The sequence below is a fragment of the Somniosus microcephalus genome, chromosome 8 (genome assembly GCF_052327205.1).
Source record: "Somniosus microcephalus isolate GS21.2 chromosome 8, FLI_Smic_1.0, whole genome shotgun sequence".
NCBI classification, from domain to species: Eukaryota; Metazoa; Chordata; class Chondrichthyes; order Squaliformes; family Somniosidae; genus Somniosus; species Somniosus microcephalus.
In genome coordinates, this window is record NC_140994.1 from 266,016,062 (window position 1) to 266,041,866 (window position 25,805).

The 25,805-nt window shown below is 49.5% G+C and overlaps 1 protein-coding gene across 2 annotated transcripts in view; it reads left to right on the plus strand.

Annotated features, from left to right (window-relative positions):
- pdgfrb (platelet-derived growth factor receptor, beta polypeptide) overlaps window positions 1-22,347 on the plus strand; it is a 189,735-nt gene extending 167,388 nt beyond the window's left edge. For both annotated transcript variants that reach the window (XM_085996031.1, XM_085996030.1), the window contains exons 19-23: window positions 4,349-4,460; window positions 6,740-6,839; window positions 7,413-7,518; window positions 9,347-9,609; window positions 17,418-22,347. In XM_085996031.1, the coding sequence (XP_085852157.1) occupies window positions 4,349-4,460; window positions 6,740-6,839; window positions 7,413-7,518; window positions 9,347-9,609; window positions 17,418-17,553 (717 nt within the window). In that variant the 3' untranslated portion in view covers window positions 17,554-22,347. The remainder of the gene's footprint in view (window positions 1-4,348; window positions 4,461-6,739; window positions 6,840-7,412; window positions 7,519-9,346; window positions 9,610-17,417) is intronic.
- The last annotated feature ends 3,458 nt before the right edge of the window (window positions 22,348-25,805 follow it).

The window sequence follows — 25,805 nt, forward strand, 5'->3', positions numbered from 1 at the left end:
AGGTTACACAGACTGGGTTGGATTATGGGGACCGGTTACACAGACTGGGTTGGATTATGGGGACCGGTTACACAGACTGGGTTGGATTATGGGGACCGGTTACACAGACTGGGTTGGATTATGGGGACCGGTTACACAGACTGGGTTGGATTATGGGGACCGGTTACACAGACTGGGTTGGATTATGGGGACAGGTTACACAGACTGGGTTGGATTATGGGGACCGGTTACACAGACTGGGTTGGATTATGGGGACCGTTTACACAGACTGGGTTGGATTATGGGGACCGGTTACACAGACTGGGTTGGATTATGGGGACCGGTTACACAGACTGGGTTGGATTATGGGGACCGGTTACACAGACTGGGTTGGATTATGGGGACCGGTTACACAGACTGGGTTAGATTATGAGGACCGGTTACACGGACTGTGTTGGATTATGGGGACCGGTTACACAGACAGGGTTGGATTATGGGGACCGGTTACACAGACTGGGTTAGATTATGGGGACCGGTTACACAGACTGGGTTGGGTTATGGGGACCGGTTACACAGACTGGGTTGGATTATGAGGACCGGTTACACAGACTGGGTTGGATTATGAGGACCGGTTACACAGACTGGGTTGGATTATGGGGACCGGTTACACAGACTGGGTTGGATTATGGGGACCGGTTACACAGACTGGGTTGGATTATGGGGACCGGTTACACAGGCTGGGTTAGATTATGAGGACCGGTTACACAGACTGGGTTAGATTATGTGGACCGGTTACACAGACTGGGTTAGATTATGAGGACCGGTTACACAGACTGGGTTGGATTATGGGGACCGGTTACACAGACTGGGTTAGATTATGTGGACCGGTTACACAGACTGGGTTAGATTATGAGGACCGGTTACACAGACTGGGTTGGATTATGGGGACCAGTTACACAGACTGGGTTAGATTATGGGGACCGGTTACACAGACTGGGTTAGATTATGGGGACCGGTTACACAGACTGGGTTAGATTATGGGAACCGGTTACACAGACTGGGTTGGATTATGGGGACCGGTTACACAGACTGGGTTAGATTATGGGGACCGGTTACACAGACTGGGTTGGATTATGGGGACCGGTTACACAGACTGTGTTGGATTATGGGGACCGGTTACACAGACTGGGTTAGATTATGGGGACCGGTTACACAGACTGGGTTAGATTATGAGGACCGGTTACACAGACTGGGTTGGATTATGGGGACCGGTTACACAGACTGGGTTAAATTATGGGGACCGGTTACACAGACTGGGTTAGATAATGAGGACCGGTTACTCAGACTGGGTTAGATTATGGGGTCCGGTTACACAGACTGGGTTAGATTATGGGGACCGGTTACACAGACTGGGTTGGATTATGAGGACCGGTTACACAGACTGGGTTAGATTATGAGGACCGGTTACACAGACTGGGTTAGATTATGGGGACCGGTTACACAGACTGGGTTGGATTATGGGGACCGGTTACACAGACTGGGTTGGATTATGGGGACCGGTTACACAGACTGGGTTAGATTATGGGGACCGGTTACACAGACTGGGTTAGATTATGGGGACCGGTTACACAGACTGCGTTAGATTATGGGGACCGGTTACACAGACTGGGTTAGATTATGAGGACCGGTTACACAGACTGGGTTAGATTATGAGGACAGGTTACACAGACTGAGTTGGATTATGGGGACCGGTTACACAGACTGGGTTGGATTATGAGGACAGGTTACACAGACTGAGTTGGATTATGGGGACCGGTTACACAGACTGGGTTGGATTATGGGGACCGGTTACACAGACTGGGTTGGATTATTGCGACCGGTTACACAGACTGGGTTAGATTATGGGGACCGGTTACACAGACTGGGTTGGATTATGGGGACCGGTTACACAGACTGGGTTGGATTATGGGGACCGGTTACACAGACTGGGTTGGATTATGGGGACCGGTTACACAGACTGGGTCAGATTATTGCGACCAGTTACACAGACTGGGTTAGATTATGGGGACCGGTTGCACAGACTGGGTTAGATTATGAGGACCGGTTACACAGACTAGTTTAGATTATGAGGACCGGTTACACAGACTTGGTTAGATTATGGGGACCGGTTACACAGACTGGGTTAGATTATGGGGACCGGTTACACAGACTGGGTTAGATTATGGGGACCGGTTACACAGACTGGGTTAGATTATGGGGACCGGTTACACAGACTGGGTTGGATTATGGGGACCGGTTGCACAGTCTGGGTTGGATTATGGGGACCGGTTACACAGACTGGGTTAGATTATGAGGACCGGTTACACAGACTGGGTTAGATTATGGGGACCGGTTACACAGTCTGGGTTGGATTATGGGGACCGGTTGCACAGACTGGGTTGGATTATGGGGACTGGTTACACAGACTGGGTTAGATTATGGGGACCTGTTACACAGACTGGGTTGGATTATGGGGACCGGTTACACAGACTGGGTTAGATTATGAGGACCGGTTACACAGACTGGGTTGGATTATGGGGACCGGTTACACAGACTGAGTTAGATTATGGGGACAGGTTACACAGACTGGGTTGGATTACAAGGACCGGTTACACAGACTGGGTTGGATTATGAGGACCGGTTGCACAGACTGGGTTGGATTACGAGGACCGGTTACATAGACTGGGTTGGATTACGAGGACCGGTTACACAGACTGGGTTGGATTACGAGGACCGGTTACACAGACTGGGTTGGATTATGGGGACCGGTTACACAGACTGGGTTGGATTACGAGGACCGGTTACACAGACTGGGTTGGATTATGGGGACCGGTTACACAGACTGGGTTAGATTACGGGGACCGGTTACACAGACTGGGTTGGATTACGAGGACCGGTTACACAGACTGGGTTGGATTACGAGGACTGGTTACACAGACTGGGTTGGACTACGAGGACCAGTTACACAGACTGGGCTTGTCGTCCTTTAGGTGGGGAAATTGGATTGATCTGCACCTCTCGTTGGCGCCCACGGGGGGCACTAACGAGAGGCACAAAGCGCCTAGTGCCCAGACGCAGCGGTGCTAACGCCTCCCGCGAAATTCATCAGGAGTTTAGTGGAGGCCGATAGCGCTGCGCTGCCAGTGATGACGTCATCGCCGTGCACAGCGCCCCGCTCACGGCCCAGCCGTAAACTTGTGTTGCACCCCCTGACCTATTGGCGGACGATATGTCCGACAGGGTCAGGGGGCGTTTCTGCAGCCGCAGCGACGCTACTTAAAGGGCAGGTGTTGGGCGGCCATTTTTGGGGGCTGCCGACTGCCCCCCTTCCCCTTTTTTCCTTCGGGGTGCCGGCCGCGATCACTCAGCCCGGCGCTCTTCTGAAGTGCCGGGCTCTTTTGCCGGCACCCTGCTCCCCGGTCGTCCAACAGGGCCCCAGTGCGCGCAATGATGCGGCGCTCCCCTCAAATCAACATCACTAAAACAGCTTATCTGCTCATTTATTTTCATTGCTGTTTGTGGGAGCTTGCTGTGCGCAAATTGGCCACAGCATTTCCCACATTACAACAGTGAGCACACTTCAAGAAGTACTTCATTGGCTGTGAAGCGCTTTGGAACGTCCCGAGGTGGTGAAAAGCGCTGGAGAAACACACGCTCTTTCATTCTTTCGAGATTTGGTCGCTTTATCTGAGGAAGGATGTTCTTGCCATGGAGGGAGTGCAGTGAAGATTCACCAGACTGATACCTGGGATGGCAGGAATGACGTATGAGGAGAGATTGCGTCGATTGGGCTTATACTCGCTGGAGTTTAGAAGAATGAGAGGGGATCTCATTGAAACTTATAAAATCCTGACAGGACTGGACAGACTAGATGCAGGAAGGATGTTCCCGATGGTCGGGGAGTCCAGAACCACGGGTCACAGTCTAAGGATAAGGGGTAAGCCATTTAGGACAGAGATGAGGAGGAATTTCTTCACCCAGAGAGTGGTGAACCTGTGGAATTCTCTACCACAGAAGGCAGTGGAGGCCAGTTCATTAAATATATTCAAGAAGGAGTTGGATATATTTGTTAAGGCTAAAGTGATCAAGGGATATGGGGAGAAGGCAGGGGCAGGGTACTGAGCTTGGATGACCAGCCATGATCTCGTTGAATGGCGGAGCAGGCTCGAGGGGCCGAATGGCCTACTCCTGCTCCTATCTTCTATGTTTCTATGATAGAATTACAATTTTGTTGCACTTGCCACACTGAGTAGATTTATCTGATTGTGATGAACTACAAGTTGTTTAAATGGTAACACGGTTCGTAACTATAAACTTATCTGGTTCCCAGACGTTTTTGCCTCTGAAATGGATGGCACCGGAGAGCATCTTCAACAACCTGTACACCACGCTGAGTGACGTCTGGTCCTACGCAGTCCTGCTCTGGGAGATCTTCACCCTCGGTGAGCACCCACCAATCAGCTCTCTTCCCCCCTCTGACCTCCCTGGTCACCGCCGGGCGCTTTAGGGATTGGACAGTTGCTTAAGGTGGGCGGTTGCGAAATGCAGACCAGGCGACCCACAAAGGACAGGAGGAGCGACTGTTGTGTTTTGAAAAGTTCTGTTTGAATCAGACCCTTTCACTTGCTGCAGGGAGACTGCAATAACTCAACCTCTGCTGAAACCCTCCTCCGTATCTTTCTTACCTCCAGACTCGATTATTCCAACGCACTCCCGGCCGGGCTTCCGCCCTCCGTAAACTTCAGCTCATCCCAATACTCCGCTGCCCCCGTGTCCTAACTCGCACCGAGTCCCCTTCACCCATCACCCCCTGTGCTCGCTGACCTACATTGGGTCCCGGTCCGGCAACGCCTCGATTTTAAAATTCTCATCCTTGTGTTCCAATCCCTCCACGGCCTCACCCCCTCCCTATCTCTGTAACCTCCTCCAGTCCCACAACCCCCCCCGAGATCTCTGCACTCCTCCAATTCTGGCCTCTTGTGCATCCCCCGATTTTAATCGCTCCACCATTGGCAGCCGTGCCTTCAGCTGTCTAGACCCCGAGCTCTGGAATTCCCTCCCTAAACCTCTCCGCCTCTCTCTCCTCCTTTAAGACGCTCCTTAAAACCTCCCTCTCTGACCAAGCTTTTGGTCACCTGCCCTAATTTCTCCTTATGTGGCTCAGTGACAAATTTGTTTGATATTCGCTCCTGTGCAGCGCCCTGGGACGTTTTACTACGTTAAAGGCGCGATATAAATACAAGTTGTTGTTGTTGACCAGCAGTGCAGCGGTGCCAATGGTGGGAAATGCGGGGGCTGCCATGTTTTACTCGTGTCTGATGGGCTGACGTGGCATCTTGTGCCGAAGGCGGGGGGTGCATTCCCGAGTCGCGTCCTGCCTCCAGCCAACCTCAGATCCGCCGAGAGACCGGAGGCAAGGCCACCTTACTCCATCTCAGCACTGCCCCTGCTGGCCTACATGTGCGTTACACGTACCTAACAGATAGCCATGATGTCAATAAATGGCAGATTGGCCTATTCCTGTTCCTATGAGGAGCTGGTAACCACCTAGGCTCTACGGAGGTACTTGATGGCTGGATTGAATTGGTTGTCAGCCGTGGCTCAGTGGGTAGCACTCTCACTCGCCTCTGAGTCAGAAGGTTGTGGGTTCAAGTCCTACGCCAAAGCCTTGAGCATATAATCCAGGCTGACACTCCCAGTACAGTACTGAAGGAGCGCCGCACTGTCGGAGGGGCAGTACTGAGGGAGCGCCGCACTGTCGGAGGGGCAGTACTGAGGGAGCACTGCACTGTCGAAGGGGCAGTACTGAGGGAGCGCCGCACTGTCGGAGGGGCAGTACTGAGGGAGCGCTGCACTGTCAGAGGGTCATTACTGAGGGAGCGCTGCACTGTCGGAGGGGCAGTACTGAGGGAGCGCTGCACTGTCGGAGGGGCAGTACTGAGGGAGCGCCGCACTGTCGGAGGGGCAGTACTGAGGGAGCGCTGCACTGTCGGAGGGGCAGTACTGAGGGAGCGCCGCACTGTCGGAGGGGCAGTACTGAGGGAGCGCTGCACTGTCGGAGGGGCAGTACTGAGGGAGCGCCGCACTGTCGGAGGGGCAGTACTGAGGGAGCGCTGCACTGTCGGAGGGACCGTCTTTCGGATGAGACATTAAACTGAGGCCCCGCCTGCTCTCTAAGGTGGACCTAAAAGATCCCACGGCCACTATTTTGAAGAAGAGCAGGGGGGAGTTCTCCCCGATGTCCTGGGGCCAATATTTATCCCTCAACCAACATCATTAAAAAACATTATCTGGTCATTATCATGTTGCTGTTTGTGGGATCTTGCTGTGCGTAAATTGGCTGCCGCGTTTCCTACATTACAACAATGACAACACTTCAAAAAGTACTTAATTGGCTGCAAGGCACTTTGGGACATCCTGAGGTAGTGATAGGCGCTATAGAAATGCAAGTCTTGCTTTTTGAATTAGTTCTGATGACTGGACCAAGTATTGCATCAATGTGTGTGTGAGCTCTGTGAGTGAGCTTGGTGTTTGATGCCGAACTAACCGTAGCTTGTTTCTTTCCTCCTTTCTTTCTTTCTCTCTCTCTCGCACTCCTCTCTCTCTCCTCTCTTTCTCTTTCCTTTTCTTGCTCATTCTCTCTCTCTCTCTCTCTCTCTCTCCTTCTCTCTATCTCTTTCCCTCTCTTTCTTTCTTTTTCCTCTCTTTCTTTCCTGCCAAGGTGGGACCCCCTATCCGGAGCTGCCTGTCAACGACCAATTCTACAATGCTATAAGACGTGGTTACCGTATGCCCAAGCCTCAGTACGCCTCTGATGAAATGTGAGTCCAAGTCGGCAGCTGCCAAACCAGGCTCAAACTAGAGAAGCCAGATTATTGATTATGGTTGGGAAGGGCCGAGGCCCACGGGGCAGCCCAGACTTCAGGTTGAAAAGATTAGGAGAAAAAAAACTGGGGTAAATCAAGAAGGAGCGATTGGGTGACACCAACCTTTGGTTTTTAAAAGCCTGAAGATTGTAGGAGGGTAGAAGATTGACGGAGGGGAGGAGTTCCACAGTTTGGAGGGAGACTGAGGGAGGGGAGGAGTCCCACAGTTTGAGGGGAGACTGAGGGAGGGGAGGAGTCCCACAGTTTGGAGGGGAGACTGAGGGAGGGGAGGAGTCCCACAGTTTGGAGGGGAGACTGAGGGAGGGGAGGAGTTCCACAGTTTATGGGGAGACTGAGGGAGGGGAGGTGTCCCACAGTTTGAGGGGAGACTGAGGGAGGGGAGGAGTTCCACAGTTTATGGGGAGACTGAGGGAGGGGAGGTGTCCCACAGTTTGGAGGGGAGACTGAGGGAGAATATTGCCTGTAAGCCTAACCTTGCAATAAATTGGGTTTGAAACTGTGTTGCAGATATGGTATTATGCAAAAATGTTGGAATGATGAATTTGAGAAGAGGCCTTCATTCTCAAGCTTGGTAATACACCTGGGTAACCTGCTAACTGAGAACTACAAGAAGGTAAATTTCATATTGAATGAAATGCAGATTTTATTGTCGGTATATTTACCCACTATCCTTTGTTAGTAACTACATTATTTGTACCTGGGTGCAGTTACATAATTCAACAAGCTCGACACCATACAGGTCAAAGCTCAGATAATGAAGCAGTCCATGCCCGCATGCAGCAAGACCTGAACAACATTCAGGCTTGAGCTGATACGTGGCAAGTAACATTCACGCCACACAAGTGCCAGGCAATGACCATCTCCCATAAGAGTGAGTCTAACCACCGCCCCTTGACATTCAACGGCATTACCATCGCCGAATCCCCTACCATCAACATCCTGGGGGTCACCATTGACCAGAAACTTAACTGGACCAGCCACATAAATACTGGAATACTCTCCACTTGCCTGGATGAGTGCAGCTCCAACAACACTCAAGAACTCAACACCATTCAGGACAAAGCAGCCCGCTTGATTGGCACCCCATCCACCACCTTAAACATTCACTCCCTCCACCACCGGCGCACCGTGGCTGCAGTGTGTACCATCTACAAGATGCACTGCAGCAACTCGCCAAGGCTTCTTCGGCAACACCTCCCAAACCCGCGACCTCTACCACCTAGAAGGACAAGGGCAGCAGGCGCATGGGAACACCATCACCTCCAAGTTCCCCTCCAAGTCACACACCATCTGACTTCAAATATATCGCCATTCCTTCATCGTCACTGGGTCAAAATCCTGAATACAGATCAGCCATGATCTAATTGAATGGCGGAACAGGCTCATAGAAACATAGAAGATGGCATAGTGGCATAGTGGTTAGTGCTGTTGCCTCACAGCGCCAGGGACCCGGGTTCGAATCCGGCCTCGGGCGACTGTCTGTGTGAAGTTTGCACATTCTCCCCGTGTTTGCGTGGGTTTCCTCCGGGTGCTCCGGTTTCCTCCCACAGTCCAAAGATGTGCGGGTTAGGTTGATTGGCTATGATAAATTGACCCTTAGTGTTAGGGGGATTAAATATGTGGGGATAGGGGATCGGGTGGGATATGTGTCGGTGTAGGGGTTACGGGGATCGGGTGGGATATGTGTCGGTGCAGGGGTTACGGGGATCGGGTGGGATATGTGTCGGTGCAGGCTCGATGGGCTGAAATGGCCTCTATCTGCACTTGTGGGGTTTCTGTGATTCTGTGAAGATAGGAGAAGGAGTAGGCCATTCGGCCCCTCGAGCCTGTTCCGCCATTCAATGAGATCATGGCTGATCATCCAAATTCAGTACCCTGTCCCTGCCTTCTCCTCATATCCCTTGATCCCTTTAGCTCGAGGAGCTGAATGGCCTCCTCCTGCTCCTATGTTGCCAACATACTTTGTGAAGGTGGGTGTACGGTACTCAAAGATGGCGGGAGTGGGGCCCACCTGAAACTGATGAGCTGATCAGGATCAAGGACCAGGGGAGGATCAACACAACAGGGGCACCAACAAGGGGAGCAAGAGGCCTTTCTGGAAAGGGGTCACCTGGAGTTCAATTGCTGCATCTTCGACCGGATGCCAAGGCTCTTAACCCAAGCGGTTGCCCAGTGCTTGGCGTCCCCACCTAGCATGTGCATCCTGCACCCTGCCCCGCCCCCACACCACCAGCTGTGCCTTTACTGGTGGTTACCCCCGCCCTCCCGCCCCCCCAGATGAGCCTATACTGGTGTGTGCACACCCTTAACCCTGGCAACTCTGAACAAGGTGAAGCGTAAGGTGAAAGGGGGGTGGAATTTACCGGTGGCCACGTGTCTAAGCTGCTGATTTATTTTTGATTTTGTTATTTCCCCCACCCCACCCCCCCCCCCCCCACAAGAAATATGCCCAGGTGAGCCAGGACTTCCTGAAGAGCGATCACCCAGCGATATGTCGGACCAGGCTTAAGTTCTACCAAGTCGACGACGACGACGTGATCTACTCCAACTGCACGCACCCCGAGGGCACGGAGGGCATACCCAATGGCACCGACAATGGTTACATCATCCCGCTGCCCGACCCGGAGCCCCACCAGGACTCCACAGACGCCAGCGGTCCGACGGAGAACGCCCCGAGTGAGCCCGAGGCGGGGACGAGGCCGAGGTGTGGAACCGAGCCAATTCTCAGCAGATTCTAGAAACTTACCGGTGCGGTGAATCAATCATAGAATCTTGCAGCACAGAAGGAGGCCATTCGGCCCATTGTGCATGTGCCGGCTCTTTGAAAGAGCTCTCCAATTAGTCTAACTTCCCCTGCTCTCTCCCCACAGCCCTTCAATTTTCTCCCTTTCCAAGTATTTCTCCAATTCCCTTTTGAAAGTTACTATTGAATCTGCTTCCACCGCCCTTTCAGGCAGCGCGTTCCAGATCACAACAACTCGCTGCGGAAAAAAATTCACCTCATCTCCCCTCTGGTTCTAATCATTCTTTAACATTTTATAAAAACCCTTACAAGCCCTTTCAGATTATCTGTTAGCCATACTCCCTTTTAGCCCGTCTAGCACTTGGAGCACTGCGCACAGTTCTGCTCTCCATATTACAAAAAGGATGTAGAGGCACTGGAGAAGGTGCAAAACAGATTGACTAGGATGATCCCAGAACCGAGAGGTTATACCCATCAGGAAAGATTGAACAGGCTGGGGCTCTTTTCGCTAGAACATGTAAGGCTGAGGGGTGACCTGATAGAGGTCCTTAGGATTATGAGAGGGTTCAATAGGGTAAGATAATGTTTCCACTTGTGGGGGAGACCAGAACTAGGGGCCATCAATATAAGATAGTCACTAATAAATCCAATAGGGAATTCAGGAGAAACTTCTTTACCCAGAGAGTGGTGAGAATGTGGAACTCGCTGCCACAGGGAGGGGTTGAGGCGAATAGTATAGATGCATTTAAGGGGAGGCTCGATAAACACATGAGGGAGAAAGGAATAGAAGGATATGGTGATGGGGTGAGATGAAGAGGGGTGGGAGGAGGCTCGTGTGGAGCATAAACACCGGCACGGACCAGTCTGGCCGAATGGCCTGTTTCTGTTCTGTAGACTCAATGTAACTCCCTTTTCACCCCTATTATGTCCGTGTATAATTGAGACGCGGACTGCAGGAGTTGATTATAACAAGTCTTTACTGAATGGAGACAACCTGGAAACTGAAACTACAGAAGCCTGTTAGGGCCTTTTATACAGGGGTGGTCACTGCCGGTACTGCAGTCTGAGACCAGTTATTCCCTTAAAGGTACATACACAACAATTCCTCCCCTTTTAGATAAACAGTACATAACATTCATTTAACAACTAAATAATAACTAATTACAATTACGGTTGCTAGATATATTGGTTGAAGTTAAGCAATTATAAGTTCAGTCTTTGAGGAGGCTTCCTGATTCTGTCTGGATAACGCCTCTTTGGGATATCAGGTTCTTCTGGCAAGGTTGAGTCGGGATCAATGTCGTTTGATTCGTCTGCTTCCAATATCACCGATTCTGCAGTAGATGCAATTGGTACTTCGGTTTCATCGCCAGGTGTATCAGATCGTGGTGTGGAGTTGACGTTTTCCAGTGACTCTAGAATCTGGTCAGCATGGCGTCTTACAATGCTCTCTCCAACGTCCACGGTATACATGAGAGGTCCTTGCCATGTACAGATCGTTCCTGGCTGCCATTTCTCTGTGCGGTAGTCCCGGGCCAAAACTGGTTGACCTATCTTAAAACTCCTGGTCGGCCTTTCATTCATATTCTGAAACTGCCTGTCCTCCATGTCTCTTCTGACGTTTGGCTTAACCAAATCCAAGCGGCATCGTAGTCTTCGATTGAAGAACATCATGGCTGGAGTTTGGTTGGTAACCGCATGTGCCGCATTCCGGTAGGCAAACAAGAAGTTATCCACCTTGTGTTGTAGGGGTATATCTTCATTACACATTGCCTTGATAGCCTTCTTGAATGTTTGAACAAACCTCTCGGCCAATCCATTAGTGGCTGGATGATATGGGGCGGATGTGTAATGCTTAACACCATTGTTCTTTAAGAACCTCCGGAACTCTTCAGACACAAACTGTGGTCCATTGTCAGAGCAAATCTGTTCAGGCAGCCCATTCCTGGCGAATATGGTTCGTAAGACTGTGATAGTTTTTTCTGTGGTGGTTGAGGACATTTTTATTACCTCTGGCCACTTTGAATGTGCATCCACCGCAATTAAAAACATCGAGTCCATAAAGGGACCAGCAAAATCAATGTGCACCCTTTGCCATGGAGATGAGGGCCACTCCCATGGATGTAGAGGGGCTTGTGGTGGGGCGTTTTGGACCTTCTGGCATCCTGTACAGCTCTTGGTCATCTCTTCGATTTCTCTATCGATTCCCGGCCACCACACAAACGCTCTGGCTAAGTTCTTCATTTTTACCCCTCCCAGATGACCCTCATGAAGCTCATTGAGCACTCTATCCTTCAATTTGGGTGGAATTACTACTCTGGATCCACACATCAAGGTTCCTCTGCACACTGACAGCTGTTCTCGGCGAGAATGCTGGCAGCAGTGGTTCGCCATGTGCTGGCCATCCCTTCACCGTTAAATCATAGACCCAGGAGAGTGTCGGGTCATTTCGTGTTTCCTTTTCTATGTTTGCATTCGTCACAGGGAGACATTCGACTATAGTCGAGTGGAATAACTCCACTGGATCCACTGCCAGTTCTTCTTCCACCGTCGGCAACGGTAGGCGCGACAATCCATCAGCATTCCCATGCTGTTTAGTTCCTTTGTACTCGATGTCATATTGGTGTGCCCCTAGGAAAAGGGACCACCTCTGCAGCCGTTGTGCCATCATTATCGGTACGCCCTTCTGAGGGTTGAAAATGGAGACGAGAGGTTGATAATCAGTTAGTAGAGTAAATTTCTGACCGTGCAGGTAGTGATTGAACTTCTTCACCCCCCACACCAGGCTGAGGGCCTCTCTGTCAATCTGGGCGTAGTTACGCTCGGCTGAAGTTAACGAGCGTGACGCAAAAGCTATCGGCCTCTCTGAACCATCAAGGAATTTATGTGACAGTACCGCCCCAATGCCGTAGGGAGACGCATCACACGCCAGTCTTATCGGTAGTGATGGGTTGTAGTGAGCCAATACTTCTCTTGAAGTGATTAGGTCCTTACTCTTCTGAAAGGCCCGCTTACATTCATCGCTCCATTTCCATGCTACTCCCGTTCGTAGTAGGACGTTCAGTGGATGCAGAATTGTGGACAAATTCGGCAAAAACTTATGGAAGTAATTCACCAATCCGAGGAATGACCTCAGTTGCGACACATTTTCAGGCGCTGGAGCCTTAACTACCGCTTCAATTTTGTCAGGGGACTTATGCAACCCCTCTTCATCAATCACGTGGCCACAATACGATATCTGTTTCTTAAAAAACTCGCACTTGGGGCGATTGGCTCGTAGCCCATGTTCACGTAGTCTAGTGAGCACCTGCTCTAGGTTGGCAAGGTGTTCACTGTCACCTTCACCTGTCACTAGGATGTCGTCCAAGAATCCCTTGCAGGACTTGTTCCATCGCTCTTTGCCATATCGCCGGAGCTGATGCTACTCCGAATACCAGTCGATTATACTGGTAAAGACCTTTGTGAGTGTTTATCGTGAGATACTTCCTAGAGGATTCTTCAACCTCCATCTGCAAATATGCTTGTGCTAGGTCAATTTTTGTAAAACGCTTCCCTCCAGATAGTGAGGCGAAGATATCTTCTATCCTTGGAAGAGGATATTGTACTGTGTGAAGGACTGGGTTCACCGTCACCTTGAAGTCCCCACAGATGCGAACCTTCCTTGGCTCCTCAGACTTATTGTTTAACGTTTTCTTCATGACAGGAACGATGGGTGTCGCCCACTCACTCCAGTCTACCTTAGATAACACGCCTGCATTCTCCAGATTCTCCAGCTCTGCCTCGACGGCTGGGCGAATTGCATATGGTACCGGTCTTGCTTTGAAAAACTTGGGAATTGCATTCTCCTCTATTTTTATCGAGGCGGTTACGCCTTTAAGAGTGCCCAGTTCTTGTTGAAATACCTCTTTGGCGTCAGCTAAGATTGTTGACAATCGTCCAGGAGTGACGTCGTCATCCTTTTTACCAGCCACCGTCAGTGCCTGAATGGAGTGCCAGTCTAAACTTATCTTTCTGATCCATTCACGTCCCAAAAGCTGTGGTACACCATCTTGCAGAATGTAGAGGTCCAATTTCCATATTTTCTTGCCGTTGTATTCGATAGGCACCCTTATTTTTCCTCTGGAGTATATTTTTTGCCCTGTATACGTCCTCAAGACAATGGATGTCTCTCTCAAGGGTATGTGTGAGAATAGCCGCTCGTAGTCTCGTCGATTCATGACGGTTAGAGCTGATCCTGTATCCAATTCCATTTTGACTTGGGACCCTGCTATCATGAGGGTGACCCAAATGGTTCGGTGATCCTCTTTTGTGATTACGTTGTGAAGTTTGAGACAGCTTAGTCTCTTGTTCCCGGATTCACTATCGCTCATCTGGTCTTCGGAACTACTGTCCGTCATCTTTTGTACTTTCCTGTACGGTTCCTTAGTAGCCTTTTTGTTGTCGTTGGTCTTCTTCCCAGACCTACAAACTCGTGCAATGTGTCCCATCTTTCCGCATTGCCTGCATATTTTGTCCTTGGACCAGCAGTCCTTCTGGTCATGGTTTGTTCTGCCGCAGCGATAACATTTTGCAAATCCCCGTGTCATTTCGTGGGTGCCGTATTCCTGTGGCTTTTGTTGTATTTCCGCAGCTCCCCTTGCTGCTGCTTCGTACGATACTGCCACGCTGAAAGCCTTATCTAGCGTCAGCTCTTTCTCTGAGAGTAACCTCTTCTGGGTTCCTTCACTCAGGAGTCCACAGACAAATTTGTCCCGTAAGGTATCTGCCAGTCCTGCTCCGAACTGGCAGTGCTTTGATAGCTTGCGTAGTTCCGTAAGGTAATCAGCATTGCTCTCATTTTTATGCTGATTTCTCCTGTGGAATTTAAATCTTTCTGCTATCAGCAGCGGTGTAGGATTTAGGTGTTCCTGTAGGATAGCAACAATTTTGTTAAAACTCTTCGCCTTCGGTTTGGCTGGAGTAATCAGGTCCCGCAATAGGCCGTACGTTCTTGCGCCCATTAAATTTAGCAATACCGATGCCTTTTTCTCATCGGCTATTTCGTTTGCCTCGCAATATACCTCGACTCCACATACGTGGTCCAGTCTTCTATTGCATTATCGAAGGCAGTGATATCGCCAGTCTTTGGCATCCTGAAAATCTAAGATGGCGCCTCCCGCGCTTTTCCTTCGTCCCCGCCGAGTTAAGATGGCGCCTCCCGCGCTTTGCCGCTGCTCTCCGCGGTATTTTTATTTTTCTATCGCGCTTCAATATTTGCTCCGTTAATTGAAGAACCGTTCCCGTCGTGGAGCGGACCCTCTGGGACACTTCCCTCCCTCTTCTTAGGTCCGAACGCTGCCCGGCTTCGAAGCACCAGCTGCGCCCTGTGTGCTCCACCCTCTCTCTCTCTCTCTCTTTGCTTCCCGACTCGCTGCCCGGCCCCGTTGCAGAGCCACCCGATCGAGCTCTAGCCCGCCGCAGCCCAGGAAGAATCAGTGCACTACCTGCCACCAGCCCGATTAGCTGGGAAACCACAGACTGGAGAACCAAGCCTGGCTCTCGATGATTTGGAGGGCGGTTGCCCACGGTCGACGCCCGTTTCTCGAGTTTCTTTGGATTTTTTTTTTTCTTCTGGCTTCGACCTTCAATAACGTCGTCTGAGGTGCTGCCGAGTTGCAGGTAAGTTCGTTTCTTACTCGTCGCCAGTATTATGTCCGTGTATAATTGAGACGCGGACTGCAGGAGTTGATTATAACAAGTCTTTACTGAATGGAGACAACCTGGAAACTGAAACTACAGAAGCCTGCTAGGGCCTTTTATACAGGGGTGGTCACTGCCGGTACTGCAGTCTGAGACCAGTTATTCCCTTAAAGGTACATACACAACAACCTCCCCACTACACTTTCTATATTCCTCATGATTATCTTTAGCATTGTTGACACTAGTTTTATTCTGTGCTGCCTTCAAAAAATTTCAGTTTAGTTTTAATCTCTATTTATCCACACAACTCTAAACTTGTGACCTTGCAAGAATATATTGGAATTATACCAGGGATGAGGGACTTCAGTTACGAGGGGAGATTCGAGAAGCTGTGGTTTTTCTCCTTGGAGCAGAGAAGGTTAAGGGGATATTTGATCGAGGTGTTCAAAATCATGAGGGAGTAAATAAGGGGAAACTGTTTCCAGTGGCAGGAGGGTCACTAACCAGAGGACACAGATTAAAGGCGATTGGCTAAAGAACCAGAGGGGAGAGGAGGAGAATGTTTTTACGCAGCGAGTTGTTGTGATCTGGAATGCGCTGCCTGAAAGGGCGGTGGAAGCAGATTCAATAGTAACTTTCAAAAGGGAATTGGATAAATACTTGAAGGGGAAAATTTTACAGAGCCATGGGGAAAGAGCAGGGGGGAGTGGGACTAATTGGAGAGTTCGTTCAAAGAGCCGTCACAGGAATGATGGGCCGAATGGCCTCCATCTGTGCTGTAAGAGTCTACGATTCTATGAACTCCCTTTTCACCTCCCCACTACACTTCTTATATTCCTCACGATTGTCTTTAGCATTGTTAACCCGAGTTTTTTCATATACTGCCTTCATAAGTTTTAATCTCTATTTATCCACATTTCTGCCTTGTAAGAATGTATTTATCCTTCCTGTACTGATGTTCCTGTGATTTGTTTGCTAACTTTTCTGCCCAACTATGTCCTTATCTTGTTTGAACTTTGAAGGCTGGTGCCTCGATTTATAAGATTGAGCAGAGGTATGCTATCGAAATTCATGAAGTGTTTGTCCAATATTATTTCAGTTGGTAATTTCTAGCCTCCAATGTTTTATTGAGCTGATTTGGTTATTGCCTCCTCATCTGACCAATTCTGCCTGATGGATCTCATCTTCTGTCCTGATCGTTGCAAGCTTGTCGATGTCCCACATTGTGAGCTCCGGCACGGCGAGAGAGCCCCAGGTGGGCAGAGGAAACGCTTCAAGGACACCCTCAAAGCCTCCTTGAAAAAGTGCAACATCCCCACCGACACCTGGGAATCCCTGGCCCAAGACCGCACAAAGTGGAGGAGAAGCATCCGGGAAGGCGCCGAACACCTCGAGTCTCTTTGCCGGGAGCAAGCGGAAGCCAAGCGCAAGGAGCGCACGTCAACCCAAGCACCCCACCCGCCCGCCCCTTCAACCACCGTCTGCCCCACCTGTGACAGAGACTGTAGGTCCCGCACTGGACTCATCAGTCACCTGCGAACTCATTTTTAATGCAGAAGCAAGTCATCCTCGGTTCCGAGGGACTGCTTAAGAAGAAGAAGGGCTCTTAGCCCTTCACCTGAATTGGTCATATAAAAAAAAAACATTGTCTCCATTAAGGACTGCAAAGGATTGAGCTCCGTTCTACTTAAGAACATAAGAACATGAAAAATAGGAGAGGAGTCAGCCATTCGGCCCCTCGAGCCTGCTCCACCATTCAATAAGATCATGGCTGATCTTCGACCTCAACTCCACTTTCCCGCCCAATCTCCATATCCCTTGATTCCCTTAATATCCAAAAATCTGTCGATCTCTGTCTTGAATATACTCAACGACTGAGCCTCCACAGCCCTCTGGGGCAGAGAATTCCAAAGATTCACCACCCTCTGAGTGAAGAAATTCCTCCTCATCTCAGTCCTAAATGGCCGACCCCTTATTCTGAGACTGTGACCCCTGGTTCTAGACTCTCCAGCCAGGGGAAACATCCTCCCTGCAGCAACCCTGCCAAGCCCTGGAAGAAATTTATATTTTGTTTCATTCTCTCTTTTCAGTTCCCTAGTGTGTGGGGAGAATGGAGTGCCGACTGACTCCAGCGATTCTGCTCTGCTGACAGAAGGCCCTAAAGAGCTCGAGACGGACACCGAAGCCGACTCTAGCCAGCCCGACGTAGAGGACAGCTTCCTGTGAACATCACGTTCTGGAACAGCCCTCGCCACGGCACTTCAGAACTTTCAACTTCATGTAAAGTACAACCTTTGTGAGAGAACCCCATTTAAACGCATCGCCTGGTCCGTCCCGAACCTGTCCTGCGGGAATCAGGGCATGTAGAACGTCGGGATAATAATGTGAAAATCTTCATGATGCAAAGAGTCCCTACTGTAAAGATGTTCATTATCCACTGGCTGGGATTCCGATTCTAAAATATGCATCTATATCTGAGGGAAAGGTGGCCATTGTTTTAGTGTTTAATTTGCTGAATGTGAAATTGTCACTGGAACGGGATTTTGTATGGAAGCATCAATGTTGAATGAGAATTTCCAGTTCCCTGTCCTACACACTCGTTCTCCTCCCTGTACTAATCGCACCGTCTCCCTCTCGCTAACTCATCCCTGGATCTCCAAACTGTGGGACTCCTCCCCTCCCTCAGTCTCCCCTCCAAACTGTGGAACTCCTCCTCTTCCTCAGTCTCCCCTCAAACTGTGGAACTCCTCCCCTCCCTCAGTCTCCCCTCAAACTGTGGGACTCCTCCCCTCCCTCAGGCTCCCCTCCAAACTGTGGGACTCCTCCCCTCCGTCAGTCTCCCCTCAAACTGTGGGACTCCTCCCCTCCCTCAGTCTCCCCTCAAACTGTGGGACTCCTCCCCTCCCTCAGTCTCCCCTCAAACTGTGGGACTCCTCCCCTCCCTCAGTCTCCCCTCAAACTGTGGGACTCCTCCCCTCCCTCAGTCTCCCCTCAAACTGTGGGACTCCTCCCCTCCCTCAGTCTCCCCTCAAACTGTGGGACTCCTCCCCCTCCCTCAGTCTCCCCTCCAAACTGTGGGACGTCTCCCCTCCAAACTGTGGGACTCCTCCCCTCCCTCAGTCTCCCCTCAAACTGTGGAACTCCTCCCCCTCCCTCAGTCTCCCCTCCAAGCTGTGGGACTCCTCCCCTCCCTCAGTCTCCCCTCAAACTGTGGAAACCCTCCCCTCCCTCAGTCTCCCCTCCAAACTGTGGAACTCCTCCCCTCCCTCAGTCTCCCCTCCAAGCTGTGGGACTCCTCCCCCTCCCTCGGTCTCTCCTTCCTCCTGCAATCTACGGGCTTTTAAAACACAAGATTGCATTCACTAGGCTTTGCGCCTTGTCTTACCACGTTCTCTGTCGGTGTCCTGCGCCATGGCGCTTTGGGTCTTGGACGAGATTTCTCAAACCCCCGGTGCGTCAGGACCTTTCTTGAGTTTGGGCTGCAGGGAGTCGGAACTTGCCGCTGAATTGGAATGCTCGTCCTATGTTAAGCTATGTGAAGCTCAGGCTAGGGCAGTACCGGAGAGTGACAGCATGAATAGGGCCACTGCGCTAGAAAGGCTGCTATATCTCCCTGCCATTGACGTGAGTGGAAAAAAACTATTTGGGACCATTTAACCGTTCCGGTCGCAGCTTGTTTTCAGAATCTCCAACTGTTCGATTCTTCACAGTGGGATCTTACTCTGGCTCTGATCTGGAGTGAAGGTATTTTCAGGGTAATATCATCCATTATTGTATATTGTAGAAGCTGGATTAGTTCTAAAGTTTGTAATATTTTGCATCTATTCCTGCCCATTACATTCACCTTATAAGTAGCATTTTTTGCACAAACAAAATTATATAAAGGAACTATTTTTCTTTCTCTTTTTAAGCGAATATTGTAAATATACTTGTGTCGTGCGGTTTTGTTTACTTTGATAACATTCGGTGTCGTCACTCCATGAGGTCAGTGTCTTAAGATGCTTGTGTCTGTGTGTGTGAGACGCAGGGGGACATCTAATCATAGACGCCCCACCCCGCCAAAATGAAACGTCAAACGTGGAAATCATGTCGTTAAATTACCAAGAATCAGAGCCGTGATCACAAGTAGGGGAGGCAGCACCCTAACACTTTGATTTCAGCAGGTTGAAGGTCATTTCTGTCTTCCTGGGCCGACTATTTCGTTTGTTCTCTCGTCCCCATTTCCCAGCCCCTAAACTGGCCTTTTAATCGGTTTCATTTCCTGCTTTTCTCTCAGTCCTGACGAAGGGTCTTCGACCTGAAACGTTGACTCTATTTCTCTCTCCATGGATGTTGCCTGGCCTGCTGAGTTTTTCCAGCGTTTTCTGTTGTTATTTTTGCATAAGACTCTTCCAGCCAGCAGAGAGCGCTCTCATCCCAGCCTGAGTTCCATTTCTACTCTAGGGGTGAGAGGTCAACGTGCTAACTCACCCCAGTCCCTCTATACTCTAAATAATATAAGAATTAGGAGCAGGAGTCGGCCATTCGACCCCTCGAGCCTGCTCCACCATTCAATAAGATCATGGCTGATCTTCGACCTCAACTCCACTTTCCCGCCCGATCCCCATATCCCTTAATTCCCCGAGAGTCAAAAAATCTATCGATCTCAGCCTTGAATATACTCAATGACTGAGCCTCCACAGCCCTCTGGGGCAGAGAATTCCAAAGATTCACCACCCTCAGAGTGAAGAAATTCCTCCTCATCTCAGTCCTAAATAAATCGCAGTTGGTGAAACAGCCCTTTTTCCCCCAGCTCCAATATTTTTATTGTGTTCAAAGAAAATTTTAAAAAGTACAGTTTTGTGGAACACAACTAAGATTTTTCGCCCGGGTTTTTTTTTTGCTCGCGGTCAGTGTCCCGGAGATTAATTCCTGGAGTCTCCAGGGCAATCCCGGAGGGTTGGCAACCCTGACCCAGTGACAGTGTAAAATCAAGCAAGAGAAAAGTTTCTATTGCTAAGCGAGGTACAGTACTGTTCGGATCAAATATTGACCGCACAGGTTTAAGTACTGATATATAGGGATGAATGAACCTTAACTGGAGTGGAGCCAAGGTAAAATGTTTTGCGAGTGACTGTAGGAAACCAATGAATAATTCCCCCTGGTGTTCGGGAAGTGTCTGCGACACATATGTAGGTGTCCCTCTTGGATAAGACTAGCATGTCCCTTCCCCCGCAAGAGCAGCAACATCATGGGAACAACCTCACCTCTTAAGTTCTCCTCCAAGTTGCACGCTATCCTGATTTGCACATGTAACGCTGTTTGTTCATCATATCACTCAGTCAGTTCCATAAATTCCCTAATTCACATCATAGTAAGAGCACCATCACCGCAAAGACTTCAAATGGAAAGTCCTTCTCGGGACAGCTAGGGGAAAGGACAATAAATGCCGGCCTTGCCAGCGACGCCCACAGCCCAAGAACAAGTTTAAAAACTTGGGTTTGGATCCTATTCACTTGAGCCATTTTCTCATCCGTGTAAAATGATTTCCGTCCGAATTTTGGGGATTAAACTGGGTCGGAGGTTAGTGCTTTGGTGTGAGAAGGAGGAGGGAAGACCTGAAGGCGAAGGGGTCCTTTAACACGCCTCCTAGTGGGAGCTTGATTTAAATGTAATGCCTGCCTCTGGTTTTCCTGTCTGTGAGCAGTAGGTGCCAGCGGTGGCTCAGTGGGCAGCACCCTCGCCTCTGAGTCAGAAGGTTGTGGGTTTGAGGCCCACTCCAGAGACTTGAGCACAAAAATCTAGGCTGACACTCCAGTGCAGTGCTGAAGGAGTGCTGCACTGTCAGAAACACCATCTTTCAAATTAAATGTTAAACCGAGGCCCTGTCTGCCCTCTCAGGTGGATGAAGAAGATCCCGCGGCACTATTTCGAAGAGGAGCAGAGGAGTTCTCCCCGGTGTCCTGGCCAATATTTATCCCTCAACCAATATAACAAAAACAGATGATCTGGTCATTATCACTGATGTAAAAAGACTACTGGCCACTTGGTTTGAGTATAAAACAAGGCTTTAATCAACTGTTTCACAACCATGAGATTCTAGTTACATCACTAGTTCCTGGTTACAGAAACGTCCTGAGCAAGCTGGGCCCACGCCCGAGTATTTATACTCCTTGGACAGCGCCACCAGCTGGCCGCCCAGTGTTACTTCATGAGTCATGATAAGATTCATGACAATCACATTGCTGTTTGTGGGAGTTTGCTGTGCGCAAATTGGCTGCCGCGTTTCCTACATTACAACAGTGACTACACTTCAAAAAAAAAAGTACTTCATTGGCTGTAAAGCGCTTTGGGTGGTCATGAAAGACGCTGGAGAAATGCAAGTCTTTTTTGTCAATCTGGTCGGCTGCCGGGCAGGAGACGGAAATTTAAAAAAAATTATAATGAGGTCCTGCCGTTATATCCACATCCCCAGCCTCGCCAGGATTCCCTTGCAGCCTCCCCACCTCCCCGTAATTATCGGGGCCAATGTGTGTCCCAGCTTTCCACGGTGCAGCATGTCCGATTGTTTGAGTGTGGGCCTCAAATAAAAGCATTGGCTGGGATTGAGGAACTAGGTAAAGTGTCTGTGCGCAATGCGGATCTAAAGCTATAGCATCTGCTTCTGGCCTCCTCCTCCTCCTAGTCATCTGAAAATTCAGACTCCCTCCGGTGCCCGTTCAGAATGAAGAGTTCCTTCCCATCAACCGTGAAACTACAAAAATGAAACTGCCTTGAATTAGACTGATCCGTGAACGACCGAAGACGACAGTGTACGACGGGGGGGGTTTTGTAGGGTTTATTTTAATAAATTTTACACAGATATTCTATATCAATAACGGTACCGATCAAGATTTTTAAACGAGTTGTAACATAGACGGTGTTATTTCAGAATGTGCATACGTTGTGTTAAGTGTGGAAAGTGTTGACGTGTGCTGTTGGTCAATAATGTACTTCTCATTTATCTTGTTCAATATTAAATAAACTTGTTATTTTCTAGCATTTTTCCTCTTGTTCTCTTTTCCCCTTTAAAGAATCGATCTTTCAGCATCGGTTCAACGTTAACCACTTGTGGATCTTAGAAAATACAAAGCTCATTCAGCACACACACATCATAGACAGCAGCACAGAAACATAGAAACATAGAAGATAGGAGCAGGAGTTGGCCATTCGGCCCCTCGAGCCTGCTCCGCCATTCAATGAGATCATGGCTGATCATCCAAATTCAGTACCCTGTCCCTGCTTTCTCCCCAAATCCCTTGATCCATTTAGCCATAAGAAATATATCCAACTCCTCCTTGAATATATTTAATGAATTGGCCTCAACTACCTTCTGTGGTAGAGAATTCCACAGGTTCACCACTCTCTGGGTGAAGAAATTCCTCCTCATCTCAGTCCTAAGTGGCTTACCCCTTATCCTTAGACTGTGACCCCTGGTTCTGGACTCCCCCGCCATCGGGAACAGCCTTCCTGCATCTAGCCTGTCTAGTCCTGTTAGAATTTTATAAGTTTCAATGAGATCCCCTCTCATTCTTCTAAACTCCAGCGAGTATAAGCCCAATCGACCCAATCTCTCCTCATACGTCATTCCTGCCATCCCAGGTATCAGCCTGGTGAATCTTCGCTGCACTCCCTCCATGGCAAGAACATCCTTCCTCAGATAAGGTGACCAAAACTGCACACAATACTCAAGGTGTGGTCTCACCAAGGCCCTGTACAACTGCAGCAAGACATCCTTGTTCCTGTACTCGAACCCTCTCGCTACAAAGGCCAACATACCATTTGCCTTCTTAACCACCTGCTGCACCTGCATGCTTACCTTCAGCGACTGGTGCAAAAAATGTTACAGTAACCAGGAGTGGCAAATGTGGGCGATGGACCAGGGCGAATTGGTCGGGGTGAAGAGGGTGTTAAATGGAAAAAATTCTAAATTTAAAAAATAACAATTTTGATGAAAACAACTTGCATTTATGAAATAACAACAGAAAATGCTGGAAATACTCAGCAGGCCAGGCAGCATCCGTGGAGAGAGAAACAGAGTTAACGTTTCAGGTCTGGGACCCTTCATCAGAACTGGAAAAAGCTGGAGATGTAACAGATTTTAAGCAAGTGCGGAGACGGGGGGTGGGGGAGGAATTGAAGGAACATACTGTGCTTTTGTAAGAGGCAGGAAAGATAAAATGTTGCAAATGGGATTGGCAAAATCATACAGCATGAAAAATGGGGGCAGGGATAATGATCTGAAATTGTTGAACTCGATGTTGAGTCCGGCAGCCTGTAAAGTGCCCAATCGAAAGATGAGGTGCTGTTCCTCGAGCTTACGTTGAGCTTCATTGGAACAATGTAATAGGCTGAGGACAGAGAGATCAGAGTGGGAGTGAAGCGGTGAATTAAAGTGACAGGCGACCAGAAGCTCAGGGTCACCCTTACAGACTGAACGGAGGTGTTCCGCAAAGCGGTCGCCCAATCTGCGTTTGGTCTCCCCAATGTAGAGGAGACCGCATCGTGAGCAGCGAATACAGTATACTAGATTGCAAGAAGTACAAGTAAATCGCTGTTTCACCTGGAAGGGGTGTTTGGGGCCCTGGACAGTGGGAAGGGGGGAGGTATAAGGGCAGGTGTTGCATCTCCTGCGCTTGCACGGGAAGGTGCCAGGTGAAGGAGCAGGGCTGTTGGGGGTGGTAGAGGAGTGGACCAGGGTGTCGCGGAGGGGACCAGGGTGTCGCAGAGGGAGCGATCCCTTCGGAATGCTGAAAGGGGAGGTGAGGGGAAGATGTGTTTGGTGGTGGGATCACGCTGGAGGTGGCGGAAATGGCGGAGGATGATCCGTTGAATGTGGAGGCTGGTGGGGTGAAAGGTGAGGACAAGGGGAACCCTATCGTGGTTCCGGGAGAGAGGGGAAGGGGTGAGAGCAGAAGTGCGGGAAATGGAATGGACACGGTCAAGGGCCGTGTCAACCACAGTAGAGGGGAATCCTCAGTTGAGGAAAAAGGAAGACATGTCGGAAGCACTGGTACGGAAGGTGGCATCATCAGAACAGATGCGGCGGAGACGGAGAAACTGGGAGAATGGAATAGAGTCCTTGCAGGAAGCGGGGCGGGAGGAAGTGTAGTCCAGGTAGCTGTGGGAGTCAGTGGGCTTGTAGTGAATGTTTGTCGAAAGCCGATCGCCAGAAATGGAGACAGAGAAGTCAAGGAAGGGAAGGGAAGAGTCGGAGATGGACCTTGTGAAGGTGAGGGAAGGGTGGAAATTGGAAGTAAAGTGAATTAACTTATCAAGTTCAGGGTGAGAGCAGGAAACGGCACCGATACAGTCATCGATGAACCGGAAAAAGAGGTGAGGGAGGGGACCCGAGTAGGACTGGAACAAAGAGTGTTCCACATATCCCATGAAAAGGCAGGCATAGTTAGGACCCATGCGGGTTCCCATAGCAACACCTTTAATTTGGAGGAAGTGAGTGGAGTCAGAGGAGAAGTTGCATTTATGTAGCGCCTTTAATGAAATAAAACGTCCCAGGGCGCTTCACAGGAGCGTTATCAAAAAAAGCAAAACTTTCCACCAAGCCACATAAGGAGACAGGTGACCTACAGCTTGGCCACAGAGGTTAATTTTTAAGAAGCATCTTAAAGGGGGAATGAGAAGAACATAAGACGTAGGAGCGGGAGTAGGTCATTTGGCCCCTCGAGCCTGCTCCGCCATTCAATAAGATCATGGCTGATCTGATCTTGGCCTCAACTCCATTTCCCTGCCCGCTCCCCATAACCCTCGACTCCCTTATCGTTCAAAAATCTGTCTATCTCCACCTTAAATATATTCACTGACTCCGCCTCCACAGCTCTCTGGGGAAGAGAATTCCAAAGATTCACGACCCTCTGAGAGAAGAAATTCCTCCTCATTTCCGATTTAAATGGGTACCCCCTTATTCTGAAACTATGCCCCCTAGTCCTAGATTCCCCCACGAGGGGAAACATCCTCTCAGCATCCACCCTGCCAATCCCCCTCAGAATCTTATATGTTTCAATAAGATCCCCTCTCATTCTTCTAAACTCCAATGAGTATAGGCCCAACCTGCTCAACCTTTCTTCATAAGACAACCCCCTCATCTCCGGAATCAACCTCGTGAACCTTCTCTGAACTGCCTCCAAGGCAAGTATATCCTTCCTTAAATAAGGAGACAAAAACTGTACGCAGTACTCCAGGTGTGGTCTCACCAATACCCTGTACAGTTGTAGCAGGACTTCCCTACTTTTATACTCCATTCCCTTTGCAATAAAGGCCAACATTCCATTAGCCTTCCTAATTACTTGCTGTACCTGCATGCTAACTTTTTGTGATTCATGTACAAGGACCCCCCGATCCCTCTGTACCTCAGCATTTTGTAATCTCTCTCCATTTAAATAATAATTTGCTTTTTTATTTTTCCTACCAAAGTGGATAACCTCGCATTTTCCCACATTATC